The following is a 19,714-nucleotide window of genomic DNA, read 5'->3' as shown; positions in this document are numbered from 1 at the left end:
TATTTAGAAGGTCCCCTTTTTCTAATTTGATAAGATTAAAATATGTGTTTTGAAAAGGCAATGAATATTAACCTGTCACTCCTGTGACTCTAGAAAATAGTAGAAGTAATGTTCTATTTCTACTTAAATGTACCTGCCTAATGAGATTTCAAACTCAACCTTACATTAAAGTATAAACTAGATGAAAACCACAGACAGTTATAAGAAACCAGCATTTTTAATGAGATATAATAGCTGATGTGTCAAGCTAAAACTTTTAATAATAATCTTATTCCTGAGTTTTGTGATTTATTGTGTGAAATTATCTGGTGTATGTTATACTCCTTTTAACAATTGATTACCAAGAAACAGTTACAGAAGCAGAATTAATAGGCAAAGTCTTAACTGTCTTCTTCAGTAGTATGTGTAGATCCTAATTAACCCTTTGGGAACGTGTATTCATTTAAACAGACTTAATTTTAAGGAGGTTAAAGTAAAATGTGAATTTATGTCAGTTAAGTTATGCTAAAACTTATCACAAGTCAAATGACTGTCCTCAAAGGGTTAAAATGTACAAGAAATCATTTTTGTCATTTTACTTTTTTTTCTGTTTACTTTTTTCCCTCATTTTTTTCTTTAGTTTTTATACTTTCCTTCATATCATTTGTTCTGTCAGGTGTTCCCTGGCCATCGCCTTGCCCATCTCCTTCCTCTCGCCCACCTTCTCGCTACCAGTCAGGTCCCAACTCTCTTCCACCTCGGGCAGCCACCCCTACACGGCCGCCCTCCAGGCCCCCCTCGCGGCCATCCAGACCCCCGTCTCACCCCTCTGCTCATGGTTCTCCAGCTCCTGTCTCTACTATGCCTAAACGCATGTCTTCAGAAGGTACAATACCACAATTTGTTCATGTTTTTGTTTGTCTTTGTTTAACTCCTATGTGAGTTTATAATTACAAAATAGTTTCCTCTTCATTATTTAATAACCTATAATTTCTGTGTTTTAACTTTAGTTTATTAAAACTATTTCTATTAACCTTTTGTTCATTAGAAATTTGATAAATGCTGTGTGAAGCTATGAACTATCCTGAATTGTAAGAATGAGGGTTTTGTCTCTGCCTGGTAATGATGCTCTTTTACAGCCCAGGGCCTTCTCCCTTCCACTTTACAGTGTATACAGTGGTTAATGGTAAACAGTGAATTTTCTTCATCAGTCTTGGACTTTTTGTAGAACCTATCATTTTTATAGCTCCTTGGCCAAGGTACTAGTGAATTTGCCTGTTGGCCATAGGCAGGAGTGATGGTTTAGGGGTCCTTTTTGAGGAGGGACATTACATGTAGCTGCCTTTGTGTGTTTACTCTTAGATTACAATACAGAGTTTAATTTTGTGTTTGGGGAATTTTTTAAAAAAAGTTTTGTAATATTTCATAGTGAAAGTCTTTAATCTGGAAGAAGTTCTTGATCTAAGATAAAATTTTTATCTTAGAAAGCTATGTATGAATCTTTAGGGTTTTATTTATTTATTTATCTATCTATTTATTTATTTCCCTTGTCAACAAAAAAGAATAAAATCCTGTAGTTCTCATTCATTGATGCTAAATCCACCATTGCTACATATCAGATACATGGATGTGTTGTAGAAAGGTCACATTTTAATCTAAATGTTGTGCATAAGTAAAAAACCTTTTTTCTGAATGATAATGACCTTTGACATTATTTCGGAGTATTTGATATGTTAAAATTTTAATCTGATTCGTTCATTAAAATTACAGTTGATATTGCTTATGTTGAGACTAATACAGTTTTCTGGCATAAAATGCTTCCCTGGAGAAAACTAGTTGGCTTTTTTTTTTTTGGGGGGTGTGTTGGGTCTTCGTTTCTGTGCGAGGGCTTTCTCCAGTTCCGGCAAGTGGGGGCCACTCCTCATCGCTGTGCGCGGGCCTCTCACTGTCTCGGCCTCTCCCATTGCGGAGCACAGGCTCCAGACGCGCAGGCTCAGTAGTCGTGGCTCACGGGCCTAGCCGCTCCGCGGCATGTGGGATCCTCCCAGACCAGGGCTTGAACCCGTGTCCCCTGCATTGGCAGGCAGACTCCCAACCACTGTGCCACCAGGGAAGCCCAAGTTGGCTGTTTTTTTAAATTTATTTATTTATTTTATTTTTGGCTGTGTTGGATCTTAGTTTCTGTGCGAGGGCTTCCCCTAGTCGCGGTGAGTGGGGGCCACTCTTCATCGCGGTGCGCGGGCCTCTCACTGTCGCAGCCTCTCTTGTTGCGGAGCACAGGCTCCCGACGTGCAGGCTCAGTAGTTGTGGCTCACGGGCCTAGTCGCTCCGCGGCATGTGGGATCCTCCCAGACCAGGGCTCGAACCCGTGTCCCCTGCATTGGCAGGCGGACTCCCAACCACTGCGCCACCAGGGAAGCCCAACTGTTTTTTAATAAATTGTTGTCATCCAGGCAGGGAGGTCATGTGATCTTGACTAAAGCAGCTAAACTTGTTAGCTGTTGAACAGCGTGTTCAACAACATGTTGAAAGCATGTTGAACAGCATGATTTTCAAGGTGACTTCCTTACTCAGAAGTGCCTGTGATGGTGGCCTCTAAATGAAAAGCTACATTCTGTTGACATATTTGTTGTGGTCTATTGTTTGCATAAGTGATGTTCATGAGAATATGTTAGATAAAATAGAACTCATTAGTGAGTGTGAGCGTGTTCACGAGAGTTAGATGTAAGGACTCACACAAAAGTACACCTTCTGCATATTCAGGGATGCTGTGTTATTCAGTTTTTCTTTTTAAATAATTTGAATTAAAATGTTTTCTAGTCATGTAGTTAGGTGACGCTGAAGCATTTTTAAAATGTGAACTTCAAAATAAAACTATTAAATATAGTGGTTTTCTGTGTTTAATATAGAGAATATATTTTGTTTCTGAAAGAATTTTACATATTGCCAAAGACTGAATTTTTTTAAGTTAGAGTTTGATTTCATTGAGCTATGCCAGCCGTCTTTCTTGGTCTTTTTCTGTAAAGGGACGTAAAAATTATGTATAAATATGCAAATACCCAGTTCTTAACTCATTCTTCAATATAAATTGTATCTCCAGTTGAAAATTATATAACATTAACATTCTTTGTAAGATCGTGCCCATGATTGAATTCCTACTGAGGACACAAATTAATTTGACATTCTAAAGAGTTTGGCAAGGGACTTCCCTGGCGGTCCAGTGGTTAAGACTCCACACGTCCACTGCAGGGGGCACGGGTTCAATCCCTGGTCGGGGAACTAAGATTCTGTATGCCACGTGGCGCAGCCAAAAAAATAAAATAAAAAAGAGTTTGGCAAGGTAAGGGTAAGGGGCCTTGGCTTTGGCATTAGGAATGAGTTTTGCCAGTTATCACTGTCAGGTTTCTATGGTAAGAGTCATTGGGTCCACTGTTTTCGCCTGACAGTTTTGTTTGAATACACAGTAGACTTCTTTATAAATAGAAATTGCTAATGGGGTGACAGAATTGATTGATGTGGAATTTTGACAATTCGTACAGTGCAAATTTCTTCCCCAAATGTCAGTTATTCTAGTCTATAAGTCATGCTTTAACAGTAGAATTTTCAGTTCACAGCCTGTTAAGTATGAGACACTTCCTACAGGTGAGGACTGTTGTAAGACATGGGTCGTGAAATTGTTCACCATGGCAGAAGAGGTAGATAAATTAAGGTTTTGGAGAAATTTAAGAAGGAAAATGTGCATCTTTTTACTAGTACAAAGACATATCGTGGTCAATAGTTTGTTGTTTAAAATTTTTTTCCCCGAATTTTAGAGGTAATATATTGTAGAAAATTTGAGGGGAAAAGCTAAAAGTATATGTTAAAATAAAAATCATTGCATCATGTAGCTATAACTCTATTAACATTTTATTATATTTATTTTTATATGCCTACGAATAATAGGTATAGATTAAACAAATTGCTAAGATCTTTGAAGAGTTATGACATCTTATTGTTTGATTTCTTACCACCAACTGCATCCCTCCCTTTCTTTAAAAATAAAGGGAAATAAAATAAAATTTATTTGTAAAATTTTATGGCATTCCACAAAATAATTCTGAAAGAGTATGGCCAAAAATATATGTGGTGTTTGTTTCCTTTTTCTTAACCAAGAAGAAATGAGAGAGAGAGGGGGAATGTGTGTGTGTGTGTGTGAGAGAGAGAGAGAAAGAGAAAGAATGGTCTATGTGTATTTAGCAAGAAAGTAGTACTGATGGACATTGTGGCATTCATGTGATGTTCACTATTTCTTTCTTAGGGCCTCCAAGGATGTCCCCAAAGGCCCAGCGACACCCTCGAAATCACAGAGTTTCTGCTGGGAGGGGTTCCATTTCCAGTGGCCTAGAATTTGTATCCCATACCCCACCAAGTGAAGCGACTGCTCCTCCAGCAGCAAGGACCAGTCCCGCAGGGGGCACATGGTCATCAGTGGTCAGCGGGGGTAGGTAACACTTGGCTTGAAGCATAATGATAATGTTCATTTTGTTATTCTACTAGATGTAAAAAGGGCTGAGCTTGAGCTATGTTTGAGGAACTCTAAGTATATATATGAAAAATAGTGGAGTAACCAGGAATTGGGAAAACTATTTTTTTTTCTGGGCTCTACCACTTACCATATGTTAGGGCAAATCATGTGATCATTCTGAATTTCATTTTTCTCAGTGAGTAATCTTTAGCTAATCTACTTTATGGTCTTGTGATGAAATTCATGTGGGGTTCATAAATAAGAATATACTTTATAGTTTTATAAAGTACCACTCAAATGGAAGGCAAATACAGTACATAACATTTGGAGGGATCATATTTCGTGTCTTCTTAGCAACTTTGTTCATTGATTCATTCCACAAACATTTATTTTGGGCTTGTGGTGCTGTGTGTTTCCCCCCCCCGTTTATTCATTCCATACATTTTTATTGACATCCTACTTTATGCCAGGCAGTATTCTGGGCCCAGGTCCTTGTGTTTCTGTAGCACCAATATATGGCACTAATTCCTGACCATATTTCCCTTTTAAGGACTAACAAACACGGGGGCCCAAGTTTTATCTGTGATTAGTCTGAAGAATGTGCTGATGGCAGCTATAAAAGTGTGAAAAATATACTTTGACAGGATCTTACAATTAAGTTAAGACTGCTTTTGCTACTTAATATTGATGTTTTGCTTCCATGATAACTAGTTTGAGCATGCGATGATTGTGGTTTTCGGTCATAATCTATCTTAATCAGTGCATAGAACTTATAAAAGAAAAAGATCTTTAAGCTTAAACAAACAAAAATATACCCAGCTCCATTAAATATCTTTAGTTGGTACACATTGCTCACCTTCATATTGGTATAATTTTATTGTAAATTCCTTTGAACTTTCTGTTTTCTTCTTTGGTCTTCAATTACAAGGAAATGATTCAATTAACAAAAAATAGAATTTCTAAAATCTTTATTTCTTTAGTGTACCATTAATTGTTTGACATTACTCAGATGGTCTGGAAATGAATTTTGAAAGTGACAACATGATTATAGAAGTGAAAGAGTAAAATCACAGTTTTGGAGATACAGAACTGTGTTATAGGTTTGCTCTTTATACTAATTAGAAAAATGACAGTTGTTGAATAATACTTTCCTTCCATGACCCTTTTGACTTAAAAAAGTAAAGAACCACTAAAGTGAAGCAAATTGAACCATTTTTCTCTAAATCTTTGAATCTGAATAGGTTTATAATGGCATATGAAACCTATTAGATATTTATTTTGAAGTCATGTGGAATTTAAACCCCTCCTTGGATTAGCTTCCCCTTTGAGCTAAATTGAGTTCCCAATTTCCTTAGTTACTGCAGAGTGGATTTTGATGTGGTAAGAAAGAGCAGGTAGGATTGGCTGCAAACTGCTAAAAGGTGTTTGAGTTTATTATTTGAAGGAGGGCCAAATAAGCCTACTTCTTAGGGATTTCCCGCCCCCCCCCCCCACCGACCACCACCACCACCTATTTTAAAGAAACAGTCTCACTTTTTAGTAGAGAATGTTATCTTTATCCTAAAAAGTAGCATTTTTCCTGCCTTAGAAATCCAGTTTCTAAATTCATTTAAAATACTTTGTTTTAGAATTAATATAATTAGTTAGGAGGGAAAACTACTGTTGGACATAGGTATTAGTAATTGCTTTCATTCTTCAGATATTTGTATTGTCCATCATCACTGCTATTCCTGAGACTTTGAAAAAGAAAACAGGGTGATGGGATAAAAGGTAATTGGGGAGGAGGTCAGATAGAACTATTTTACCTAGATCTTCAGAAAGCCTTTTTGAAGAAGTGACATTGAACTGAGAATATAATGGGTAACTTTTCTCTTTCTTGTAGTTCCAAGATTATCCCCTAAAACTCACAGACCCAGGTCTCCCAGACAGAATAGTATTGGAAATACTCCTAGTGGGCCAGTTCTTGCTTCTCCCCAAGCTGGTATTATTCCAGCTGAAGCTGTTGCTATGCCTGTACCAGCTGCATCTCCTACGCCTGCCAGTCCTGCATCCAACAGAGCTGTAACCCCATCTCTTGAGGGTATGTAAGAAAGGGCTTCCAGATCCACAATGACATTTGTGAAGTTGAGTGTTAGAGGTTTAAAAGTTTATGAAAACTGGCTATGTTGTTTTATTCATAGGTATGTATCAATATTTGAGGGTACATTTAAAATTTTATGTAAATGAAGTTAGTTGTTTAAGTAATGCTACTAATTTCATATGTTATCTTGAATGTGTGTTGTTAAGGTAGTTTACATTCCTGGGTAGTAAATGTCAATATAAATAAAATTATTAGTGTTTCATATGTCTGCAAAATTGGAAAGCCTCTGTTTAAATGTTCTTTTCCAAAAACATAGGATCAAATTTGTTGAATATTTTCCCCTTTTACTTCTATAGCTCCTATCTAACTTTGAGTTTTTGTAAAATATTATTTTCTAGCTAAAGATTCCAGGCTTCAAGATCAGAGGCAGAACTCTTCTGCAGGGAATAAAGAAAATATGAAGCCCAATGAGACATCACCTAGCTTCTCAAAAGCTGAAAGTAAAGGTTAGAGCTTTAAAAAGTCTTTGGGTATAACTATAGAGATAAGAAGGAATATGTCTTACTTTCATGCCCAATACAGAGTATTTTTGGTCAGTACTTTTTCTTAGGATTGTGCATATTTAAATGCATAATTTAACATGTCAAAATCTATAATTAACATATTGAAATTTTTATTATTTTGATAATAGAGTTTATTTTCATTTCTAACATCCCATCCTAAAAGAATTTTAAATTAAAGATTAGAAATAAATCTGGATCTAACACTTCTTAATTTTACAGGTATATCACCAATTGTTTCTGAACATAGAAAACAGATTGATGATTTAAAGAAATTTAAGAATGACTTTAGGGTAAGTATCGTATTGACTAATGAATTAGAATTTAAAAAAATTTTTTTTAAGCATTACTAAAAATTCTTATATCATCCATTTACAAAAATGCATTATAAAAAAAAAATGCATTATATATACACCCAGAAAAATAAAACCATGTGTGTAGAAAGCTAAACATCTTTTTCTTTTTTTTTTCCTTTTTAATTTATTTATTTTTTGGCTGCGTTGGGTCTTCGTTGCTGCAGGCGGGCTTTCTCTAATTGCTGGGAGCAGGGACTCCTCTTCGTTGAGGTGTGCGGGCTTCTCTCATTGCAGTGGCTTCTCTTGTTGCAGAGCACAGGCTCTAGGTGCGTGGTCTTCAGTAGTTGTGGCACGTGGGCTCAGTCATTGTGGCTCACGGTCTCTATAGCGGAAGCTCAGTGTTCTTTATCCATTCGTCTGTCGATGGACACTTAGATAGATTGCTTCCATGTTGTGGCTATTGTAAATAGTGCCGCTGTGAACGTCGGGATGCACGTATCTTTTCAAATTAGAGTTTTTGTCTTTTCCAGATATATGCCCAGGAGTGGGATTGCTGGATCATGTGGTAGCTCTAGTTTTAGTTTTTTAAGGAACCTCCATACTGTTGTTCTTAGTGGCTGCGCCAATTTATATTTTGAGTAATTTTATTATTATTTTTTTTAATAAATTTATTTATTTATATATTTTTTTGGCTGCATTGGATCTTCGTTGCTGCGTGCAGGGTTTCTCTAGTTGCGGTGAGCGGGGGCTACCCTTCATTACGGTGCGCGGGCTTCTCATTGTGGTGGCTTCTCTTGATGCGGAGCACAGGCTCTAGGCACACGGGCTTCAGTAGTTGTCGTGCACGGGCATAGTTGCTCCGCGGCATGTGGGATCTTCCCAGACCTGGGCTTGAACCCGTGTCCCCTGTATTGGCAGGCGGATTCTTAACCACTGTGCCACCAGGGAAGTCCCAATGATCTAGGTTTAAATCTTGCCCTCTGTACAACATTGAGGCATGTTGTCTGCATCTCCCAAGCCAAAATGGGATAATTGTAGAACCTACTTCATCGTGTTCTTGTGAAAATTAATGAGATACTGCCTGTAAAGTGTTTAATATAGTTCTTGACACATAGTATATACTCAATAAATATTAATTTTTATTACCAAAATATAGATGAACCAAAGTTGTACCGGCAATCACAGATTTCTTTTTCTCTGAGTCACATAAGAATTTTAGTTTTCCCATAAAAATGTCCATTCTACCCAAAGCAATCTATGGATTCAGTGCAATCCTATCAAAATTCCAATGGCTTTTTTCACAGAAATAACGCAAACAATCCTAAAATTTGTATGGAACCACAAAAGGTCTGAATAGCCAAAGCAGTCTTGAGAAAGAACAAAGCTGGAGGTATCATGCTGTCTGATTTCAAACTGTATTTCAAAGATACGGTAATCTAAACAGTATGGTATTGGCATAAAAACAGAAACAGATCAATGAAACAACAGAGAGCCCAGAAATAAACTCATGCATATACAGTCAATTAATTTATGACAGAAGAGCCAAGAATATACTATGGGGAAAGGACAGTCTCTTTAATAAGTGGTGTTGGGAATACTGAACAGCCACATTCAAAAGAATGAAACTGCACCACTGTCTTTTTTTTTTTTTTTAATTATTTATTTTTTGGCTGCGTTTGATCTTCGTTGCTGCGAGCAGCCTTTTTCTAGTTGCGGTGAGCGGGGGCTACTCTTGTTGTGGTGCGTGGGCTTCTTATCGCGGTGGCTTCTCTTGTTGCGGAGCATGGGCTCTAGGCATGCGGGCTTCAATAGTTGTGGCTCACGGGCTCTAGAGCACAGACTCAGTAGTTGTGGTGCGTGGGTTTAGTTGCTCCGTGGCATGTGGGATCTTCCTGGGCCAGGGCTTGAACCCATGTCCCCTGCACTGACAGACAGATTTTTAACCACTGTGCCACCAGGGAAGTCCTGCACCACTGCCTTATACCATACACAAAAATCAACTCAAAATGGATTAAAGATGTGACAGTAGGATCTGAAACCATAAAATTCCTAGAAGAAAACATAGGCAGCGAGCCCCTTGACGTTGGCCTTGGCAGTGATTTTCTTATTTGACAATAGAAACAAAGGCAACAAAAGCAAAAATAAACAGCTGGGACTACGTCAGATTAAAAGTCTTCTGCACAGCAAAGGAAGCCATCAACAAAGTTAAAGGGAACTACCAAATGGGGAAAGTATTTGTAAGTCATATATCTTACGAGTTAATATCCAAAATGTATAAAGAACTCATACGACTTAAATAGCAAAAATACAATCTGATTTTAAAATGAGCACAGGATCTAAATAGACATTTTTTCCAAAGAAGATGTAAAGATGGCCAACGGGTCCATGAAAAGGTCCTCACTAATTATTAAGGAAATTATTAAGGAGATGTAATTATTAAGGAAGTTATTAAGGAAACGTAAATCAAAACCACAATGAGGGGACTTCGCTGGTGGTCCAGTGGTTAAGAGTCTGCCTTCCAATGCAGGGGATGTCGGTTTAATCCCTGGTCAGGGAACTGAGATCCCATATGTTGCGGGGCAACGAAGCCTGTGCACCACAAATAGAGAGAAGCCTGCCCGCTATAACAAAGAGCCCACGTGTCACAACAAAGACCCAATGCAGCCAAATAAATAAATAAATAAACAAATATTTTAACAAAACAAAACCACAGTGAGGGATCTCACACCTGTTAGAATGGCTATTCTCAAAAATACAAAACAAGAAATAACAAGTCCTGGCCAGGATGTGGAGAAAAGGGAACCTCTGTGCACTATTGGTGGATAAATTGGTGCAGCCACTATGGAAAACAGTATGAAGGTTCCTCAAAAAATTAAAAATAGAACTATCATATGATCCAGCAGTTCCACTTCTGGGTATTTATCCAAAGGAAACGAAAACACTAACTCGCAAGATATCTGCATGTATATGCGCACACACAATGGAATTACTCTTCAGCCATAAAAAAGAAGAGTAATTGCCATTTTTGACAACATGGGTGGCCCTTGAGGGCATTATGCTAAGTGAAATAAGTCAGAGAAGTTCAAATATTGTATGATCTCACTTATTTGTGGAATCTTAAAAAAAAGAAAAGAAAACAAAACCCAAACTCATCAGTACTGATTGGTGGTTGGCAGAGGCAGTGGGGGCAGCAAAATGAGTGAAGGTGGTCAAAAGGCACAAACTTCCAGTTATAAATAAGTCATGGGGAAGTAACGTACTGCATGGTGACTGTAGTCAATAATACTGTATGGTATATTTGAAAGTTGCTAAGAGAGTAGGTCTACATAGTTCCCACCATAAGAAAAAAATTTTTAACTGTGTGGTAATGGCTGTTAACTAGACATTGTGATCATTTTGCAATACATACGTATATTGAATCACAATGTTGTACACCTGCAACTAATACGATGTTATATGTGAATTATTTCTCAATAAAAGGGAACAGTGGTTCAATTTTGAAAAAATAAAAAGAAGAATAATCTCAGTTTTCTTTTATGTTTAGTATATTGCAGATAGGAAATACAGAAGAATGTTCAAAAGCATGAATTGTGCCTTATTTTCGTCATTTATAAGATTGCGCTAATAGTATGTACATCAAATAGGGCTGTTATAATAACTGAATGATGAGTTTGTAAATAGAACAGTGTCCAACGCATAGTGAGTACTATAGGTATGTTTGCCATTATATGAATAACAACATCAAAAGCCTTATTTTTGCCTCGCTCAAGGACCCTTGTGACAAATATTTAAAGTTTTACGCAGTACACAGTTGGTCCGTTACGCATATAGCCTCTACTAAACATTAAGTACCTATATTGTGACTTAAACTCCCACTGTGTCCAAATGTTGCTTTCACCTTCTGCCGTCAACTACTTGGAGACTTTATATTGGTGATGCAGTGAAGCTTGAGAAGCCCCTGAGATGTGTGGTGCTGCTTGCCAGGATACCAAGGGCTCCAGTAGTGAGACTTTGACAGTGGTCTGCCTTTCCTGAGGCTGAAGAAGTAGTCTGTCTCTCTAGTCTTGCAGCCCCTTCTGCTGTACAATTGCTCTTCAGCTTATTCTCACTGCCTAGGGCTGCTGCTTGGATTTATTCTCATTTCCACCATGGCTCCTTCTACTTGCTGCCCTTTTCTTCTCTTTTTCTTGTCATTTCCTTCAGCTATTCCTGTTTTCTTTCTTCTGTGGAGTAGGGCATCTTAAATCATCATCAGACAGTAGTAGCATTGACTGCTTCTGTTCTGCAAACTTAAAAACCCCATCACTTATTTTACTAACGTTTTTGTCTTCTGCTCTTCTTGTTGGTGCTTCTGTTTTGTGGTTTCCTTTATGGGTTACAAGGTCTAACTGACGTACATGTCTATCCAGGTCTCCCTCTGAATGCACCTACTTCAGACTCCAACTCACCACTTCTCAAGGTCAAGCCCAGGTCTTAGTCCAGCCGCCATAATGGTCTCTCTACACTCTTACTTGGCTTCCTGCAGTTCATTTTCCACAAAGCTGCTGTGCCCATCTTTGTGAACTATTAATCTTCTCAGTCTGTACCTGCTTAAAATTCTTCAGTGACTTCTTATTATGCTGAGAACTAAAAGTTAGAGTTCTTAACATAGCTTTCAAGTTCCTTTATCATCTCATTCCTCCTGGGTGAATTTGTCATTTCTTGACTCATCTTGTGCCCACCAGTAAGTACTTTTCTGTTCCACAGCGGGGCCATCTTCTCCCTTTCCTATGGGTCTTTAAACATGCTGTTTCTTGTACTTAGACTGTTAGTCCCTTTTCCAAACTCCCCCGCAAACCCCCAATATCTTTCACACTTTAGACTAGATGACATTTCCATTGAGAAGCCTTCTCTTTCCGTGAGTTGCTTTTCCCCGTGAGATCCTATAGCATTTACCCCAGTTTGTCAAGTGTCTAATCTCATCCAGATGGAAAGCTTTGGGAGGATAGGAACTATTTCATATTTCCATTCCTAGCACACACAATTTCTGACACATGGTATGTACTCAGTAAATATTTAACTTTTCAGGCTAGGACATTTGAGTGCTTAGATGACTGTAGTTGTGTTGTATAGACATTTTGTTATTGTTGCCTTATAATGAAAACATTACTCGTAAAGTACAAAAAAAGCCTTATTCAGTTTGTGCTCGTGGAAAAACATTGATTACTAGAGTTATTTAAAATATTTAAGTATAATTATTTCCTTTATTTAGTTACAGCCAAGTTCTACTTCTGAATCTATGGATCAGCTGCTAAACAAAAATAGAGAGGGAGAAAAATCAAGAGATTTGATCAAAGACAAAATTGAACCAAATGCTAAGGATTCTTTCATTGAAAGTAGCAGCAACTGCACCAGTGGCAGCAGCAAGCCGAGCAGTCCCAGCATTTCCCCTTCAATCCTCAGTAACACAGAGCACAAGAGGGGACCTGAGGTCACATCCCAAGGGGTTCAGACTTCCAGTCCAGGATGTAAACAAGAGAAAGATGATAAAGAGGAGAAGAAAGATGCAGCTGAGTGAGTAAACCTGGAATTTAGCACGACTGTTATTTACTTAACTTTTCCTTAAGGTGTCCAGAGCCTTCCAACTCAAGAATCTATCTAGAGTTTTAGACTGCTTTATGAGTAGCTCTCAACTTAGAAAAAATTGGTCTAAACAAATGACATCTTAAGTCAGTTAGGTCATTGCACCCTATACTCTTCTTCCCTCCTCCACCGTTTTTCCACCCTGTGGCAAAAAAACCCTATGCATAAATTAAGAATGGCTTATTTATAAATGTACAGGGAGTTGAAAAATCTCTGGCTTTGGGACTGATATCCCCTGTATGCTAGTCAGTACCCACCTCCTGACTGTGCTACTTGACTAAGAACTTCCACTGCCAAGAAGAGAGAGAAGTCTCTGGTGCCCCTACTTGGAATTCAACGTGTTTTCCCTCAAAAAAAAAAAGTTTTAGTTAATAGTTAGATTTGTTAAGATAGAATTAATTCTGCACATCCAATATATTATCAGTTAAATGGGCTTTTGTGGGCTAGTCTTGGAACTTAACCACACCACCATTGATTTATTTGTTCTGGGTTCCGTACAACCCAGTTACAGATGAACTATTGGAATGCAAATGTTGATAAGTCAAGGAGCACTTATTCTTAATTTGAGGCAAAAATTTTTTATTAGAATCAAGATTTTTCCCAAGATATTTCACATAGGAAACAATTTATCACATAAAAAATACTGCATGCTAGAGAATTGGTATATTAAGGATTGCTTTTACGGATATTTTATAAGGGGCTACTGTCTTTTCAGTTCAAGTTTTGTTGATTGCTCTTGAGAAAAGCATTCGTATTACACTTTTTAAAAAATTTGTCCTTTTTTGGCTAGTAATTATCAAAATAAGGGGTGGGGATTATGTATATGTGTGTTTTAATGAAGAGAATTAGTGATCTTCTAGTGAGAATTGTTTAAATGTTTAGCAATTTAAAAAAAACTGTCAGGTATAAAAGACTTTACAGTAGCATAAGTTCCATGCAGATTTCACTGGGCTTTATTTTTTTTCCGGTTTAGGCAAGTGAGGAAATCAACGTTGAATCCCAATGCGAAGGAGTTCAACCCGCGTTCCTTTTCTCAGGTACGTTTTTCTCTCTCTCTTTGGAATAATCCAGCCTCTTAAAAAAAAAATTATTAGTAGTAATATTCCCTTTCCCATACCTGCTGTCTAAATTCAGTTATAGTATTCTAAAACAACTTTTAGTTTAAGTTCTTTTTTCTTCTGTAGTCATTAATGAATATTTTTGAGCCATAGGAAAAAATGCTAGTTTTGTCATCAATTAGATGTGGTCTGGGGCAAAGTTTTTAATCTTTCTGACTCAGAATTTGAAGATGGTTGGCCAGCGAGGCTCTCAGGTTCACAGATGTACAGTTATTATTCTACTGACTTTGTAAGATGATGTGTTTATTTTTTAATTTTTAAAAAGTCTCCAGTTCCTTAAAAATCACCACTGCTATTTTTAATAGCATTGTTGATTAATTGGTAACAGTAATCAACCAATAATACTTGGTAATTGGTAACATAACCAAGTATTTTTTTTCTTTTATTTGAAACATGTGGAAGTTTATTTTCTGTGAGATATTTTCATTAAGAGGTACTACTAATCAACAGTGAGTAAAACTGAGAAAGATGGGGGGAATCAGTCCTCAAATTGCAGTAATGGTTAGCTTTTCACCTTAAGGTAGTTGATTTTTGTTTTTGTAGCCAAAGCCTTCTACCACCCCAACTTCGCCTCGTCCTCAAGCACAACCTAGCCCATCTATGGTGGGTCATCAGCAGCCAACTCCAGTTTATACTCAACCTGTTTGTTTTGCACCAAATATGATGTATCCAGTCCCAGTGAGCCCAGGAGTGCAAGTAAGTCATAGAATTTGGTGTTCATTTACCCTCTCTAAGTTATTTGTATTTGACACCAAGCACTCTGTAGGTATGCAGTGATTTGAGGCAGTGATGGTATAACAGAGGTATTTAAAAAGTGGAAGCTTGCAGTGTGGTGTGTTGTTAGTATAAGGACCTAAATCTGAGAATGTTTCTGGTAAGAAAGATGATTTAGATTTACTGCAGTTTGGGGTTTGTCCTTTTAGCTGTGGGTGTGATTTTATTTTTTAATGACTCATAAAGAATCAGGAAACCTCAGAGCTAGCTCTCTAGCAATATGCAACTAAGAGAGAGTGGTAAAATACATTCTTAATATCTTGAGAGCCTAATCTTCAGTTTTTGTTTTTGTTTTTTTTATTCCCTTAAGCCTTTATATCCTATACCTATGACGCCCATGCCTGTCAATCAAGCCAAGACATATAGAGCAGGTAAAGGTGAGAATAATCCTGCCTGTATTTGCTTGTAGTCTGCATGCTGCATGAATTAAATAACTCAATTTATAACGAATAAATATTTGTGGTTCAGTTTTGACTTTCAGTGAAGCTATTCATTGACTTCTGGTGCTCAATGTTACATCAGGTGTTTAGATGCATTTTTATGAACAAAAACAGGAGGAGAAAATACCCATCAGTTGTGAATTTCAGGATCCTCTTCGCAAAAAATAATTTAATTTTGAAGTTTTCAATGTTAAATTTGGAAAGAGGGTTCGCTACATTAATTAACTAGTTGCTGACGTTCTTGTTTTGTATATGATTTTTTTCCCCAAAATTTAGAATTTCTTTTTGAGCAGAGATGGCTCACTTTAGAAACCATCAAAATGCTATTAGAGGAATGTTTCCTCATCTTTAAAATGAGAGTGTTGTATAATCGAGTATTCTCTGTGTAGAAGAGCCTTCATAGGAAAAAAACACATATTTATCTTAAAAGGAAATTTCTTAACATTGAAAAATGCTAAAGGGTTCCCCTCTTTTGCCATTTAGGTAATTGAGAGCAATTATTTGCTATAATTTTATTGAGACTAGAAAGTTGAATCGTTTATATAGTAAAGTCATTTCTCAGTGCCCAATAATTACCCCCATCACGCAAATTGCACTTTTTTTCTTTTCCATTATAGTTTATTGCAAGGTATTGACTGTAGTTCCCTGTGTTGTCTGTCTCTTTCATATATGATAGTTTGTATCGGCTAGTCCCAGGTGCCTCATGTGTCCCCACCGCATTCCCCTTTGGTGACCATAGTTTGTTTTCTGTGTCTGTGAGTCTGTTTGTTTTGTAAATAAGTTCGTTTATATCATATTTTAGACTCATATACGTGATATCGTATGATATTTGTCTTTCTCTGCCTGACTTCCTTCACTATTGGTATGATAATCTCTGGGTTCATCCATGTTGCTGCAAATGGCATTATTTCATTCTTTTTTATGGCTGAGTAATATTCCATTGCGTATATACCACATCTTCTTTATCCATTCATCTGTTGATGGACATTTAAATTTAAGTTGCTTCTGGGACTTCCCTCGCAGTCCAGTGGTTAAGACTCTGCACTTCCAATGCAGGGGGCGCAGGTTCAGTCCCTGGTCAGGGAACTAAGATCCCACAAGCTGTGTGGCACAGCCAAAAAAAAAAAAAAAAGTATATCCTTTATCTTTCCTTAGAACACTGGAACCTATTGGAAGAACTCTACCTTAGATCATTTAAAGTTATCTAGTTATAGGGTTAATCTTATTCTGAGGACCTGCCATTTCATTTCTACATACTTCGTGTGTATCATATATAAAAGTATGGATATTTTTGTTAGATAGCCAGAGTCGAGTCTGTTATCACACTTTATAAAAATAAACAGTAATTCCTTTTTATCATCTAATAACCATCATAATCAGATTACCCTGACTGAGCCAAGAATATATTTTTACAGTCCGTTTGTTTTGAATATGGATCAAAATAAGATCTTCACATTATTATTATTATTTTTTTTTAATGAGATTCTTGTCTGCTTACATTCTTTTTTTTTTTAATTTATGTATGTATGTATGTATGGCTGTGTTGGGTCTTCGTTTCTGTGCGAGGGCTTTCTCTAGCTGTGGCAAGCGAGGGCCACTCTTCATCGAGGTGCGCGGGCCTCTCACTACCGTGGCCTCTCGTTGAAGAGCACAAGCTCCAGACGCGCAGGCTCAGCAATTATGGCTCACGGGCCGAGCTGCTCCGTGGCATGTGGGATGCTCCCACACCAGGGCTCGAACCCGCGTCCCCTGCACTGGCAGGCAGACTCTCAACCACTGCGCCACCAGGGAAGCCCAAGATCTTCACATTATTATATTTGTTACATGTCTTTGTAGTTCCCCTGCTGTTTTTACCCCTGCTGTTGCTTTGTGGCAGAAACCAAATATTATGTAGCATGTCCTGTATTCTAGATTTGTCTCTTTACCTCTTGTGATGTCATTGTTTACATTCAGGTTTAACTTTTTTACGGGAAGAGATAAGAATACTTGATAGATATTTGTGAGTACTCTATATTGGATCATTCGAGAGCTGTACAATATCTGGTCCTACTTCGAGGCGAAGTTGGGGTGGTAGAAGGCTTTGGCTACAAAAACAAAAATCAACTACCTTAAGGTGAAAAGCTAACCATTACTGCAGTTTGAGGACTGATTCCCCCCATCTTTCTCAGATGGTGATAGCCTGATCCTCCCCTCCCCAATCATAAAGTTTTCTATTAGTCTTTCATCTAATTCATTAATGATTGATACTTAGCATCATCTTTTCATTGGGCTGTGGTTCTCAAAGTTTAGTGTACATTAGAATCACTTAGAGAGTTTGTTAAAAACACCAATTGCTTGGCCCCATCCCCAGAATTTCTAATTCAGTAGGTTTGGGGCACAGCCTGAGAATTTACTTTTCTAGTGCAATTTATAAAAAAACCAATTCCCTAGTGATCCTGCTGGTATAGGACCATACTTTGGAAATCACTGTAATTAGGAGTTTGAAAACAGCGATTTCTGAATTTCTAGTATTTCTTCTCCGTTTATTAGCTAGAATCATTCTGTAAGGGACTGTTCTTTTTAACGAGGGCTGTTTGGGTATCCTGAAATAGTTTGTACAGGAAAGTTATGAATACATGGATTTTCATATAATTTTATATATTCATTGTATTTCAGTCAATTATTTTTTTTTTTGCTGCTCCCATTGTCCCATCTTTGATTGATGGTAATCCCTTCAAGTTGGCTCCTGTGGCCTTTGGGTACTACTCATTTGTCTCTGATAGCTTCCTTTCTGCTGCAAATACGATGTCTCAGGCTAATCTTCTAACTCTAGACCTGGATCAGTAATCCTCCAAGCAACCCTCATTCTCTTTGCTGGGAAATAGTATTTAGAAACCATTTTCTGGTCATTGGATATATTCATTGCTATTGAGTTAATAATATCTGTCTTTGAACAAATTACCACAAAGCTTAGCTGCATAAAACAACAAACATATATTATTTCACTTAGTTTCTGAGGGTCAGGAATCCAGGAGCTACTTAGCTAGGTGGTTCTGCCTTAGAGTCTCTTAAGAAGTTGCAGACAAGATGTTGGCTAGAAAAGTGGTTATCTGAACTGGGGCTGGTGGATCTGCTTCCAGATTCAGAGCTGTTGGCAGGATAGTTCTGGTCATAACATGGCAGCTGGCTTCTCCCACAGTGAGTATTCAGAGAGAAACTGACCTAAATGGAAGCTACAGTTTGTTTAACAATCTAACCTTGGAAGTGACGTATCTTAACTTCTGTCATTTGCTGTATAGATCAAGCAGAGCAAATCTGGTGCATGTGGGAGGGGACTGCATAAGGGTGTGAATACCAGGAGGTGGGGTCATTGGGGGCCATCTTAGAGGCTGGCTTATTTACATTTTCCTATAATGTGTATTAGATGTTTCCAAACTATTTGTTGTCTAACTCCTGGACTACAGAATAAAATTTAAGGTTTCTTTAGTATCTATTTCACTAAGAATTCTTTAAGTGCCAATTTTCAGAGTCAGGAGTTGCTACCCTTGTTACTTCCAAAATACCGTTTTCTATAGTCACTGAGTTATGTCCACAGTTTGACACATAGGTAGGTTAACCTGATTGAGTTCGTTATCATTTGTAAGGATAGTTTTTTTTATTAATTTTATTTTTTGTGTGTGAAATATATATTTTCAAAGTGGAAATTACATAAAAAGATTATTCAGAGAAGTCTTGCTTTCATCCCAGTCTCTTCATTTGTCCTTTCCTCATCACTTCCATCCCAGATGTGGATCATCCCTTCCATCACCAGCAGGTGATCATTTAAAGTTACTTTCTATGTATCCTTACAGTGTCTATTTTTGCAAGTATACATTTGTTTCTTTGCAAATAATATGTTCTATTTTTTTTAAATGGTTCTATTTAGATATATAGTTGACCTTTGAACAACCCGGGGGTTAGGGACACTGACCCTCTGTGCAGTCAAAAACTGAATATAATTTATAGTCAGTCCTCCATGTCCACAGTTCTAGATCAACCAACAGTGTATCGTTTAGTGCTGTAGTACTTACTGTTGAAAAAAATCTGCGTATAAGTGACCCACACATTTCAAACTTCTATTGTTCAAGGGTCAACTGTAATTCGAATGCCATAAAATTCATCCCTTTGAAGTATACAGTTCGGTGGGTTTTAAGATATTCTCGGAGTTGCCCAATCATCACCACAGTCAATTTTAAAACATTTTCATCACTCCAAAAAGAAACCTCATACCTTTTAGTAATTGTTCCCCTCCCACCTCATGTGCATATACACTCATACCGTAGACATGCTAATCTACCTTCTTTTCTCTGTAGATTTGCCTAT

General features: G+C 37.5%; 1 protein-coding gene across 12 annotated transcripts in view; it reads left to right on the top strand.

Moving 5' to 3' along the window:
* The window catches only part of ATXN2 (ataxin 2), a 131,751-nt gene that overhangs the window by 75,054 nt on the left and 36,983 nt on the right, over window positions 1–19,714 (top strand). For 9 of the 12 annotated variants that reach the window (XR_009497162.1, XR_009497161.1, XR_009497160.1 and 6 more), the window contains exons 10-18: window positions 656–865; window positions 4,277–4,459; window positions 6,366–6,563; window positions 6,962–7,069; window positions 7,346–7,416; window positions 12,671–12,972; window positions 14,015–14,078; window positions 14,703–14,855; window positions 15,244–15,310. Coding sequence is in view for 7 of the 12 variants with exons in the window: in XM_059893692.1 (XP_059749675.1) it covers window positions 656–865; window positions 4,277–4,459; window positions 6,366–6,563; window positions 6,962–7,069; window positions 7,346–7,416; window positions 12,671–12,972; window positions 14,015–14,078; window positions 14,703–14,855; window positions 15,244–15,310 (1,356 nt within the window). In the remaining 5 variants the exon portion in view is untranslated. The remainder of the gene's footprint in view (window positions 1–655; window positions 866–4,276; window positions 4,460–6,365; window positions 6,564–6,961; window positions 7,070–7,345; window positions 7,417–12,670; window positions 12,973–14,014; window positions 14,079–14,702; window positions 14,856–15,243; window positions 15,311–19,714) is intronic. The other 3 variants (XM_059893689.1, XM_059893694.1, XM_059893696.1) reach the window with 2 other exon arrangements.

This window comes from Balaenoptera ricei, chromosome 14 (assembly GCF_028023285.1).
Source record: "Balaenoptera ricei isolate mBalRic1 chromosome 14, mBalRic1.hap2, whole genome shotgun sequence".
NCBI lineage: Eukaryota > Metazoa > Chordata > Mammalia > Artiodactyla > Balaenopteridae > Balaenoptera > Balaenoptera ricei.
This window is presented reverse-complemented; position numbering and strand designations above follow the sequence as displayed.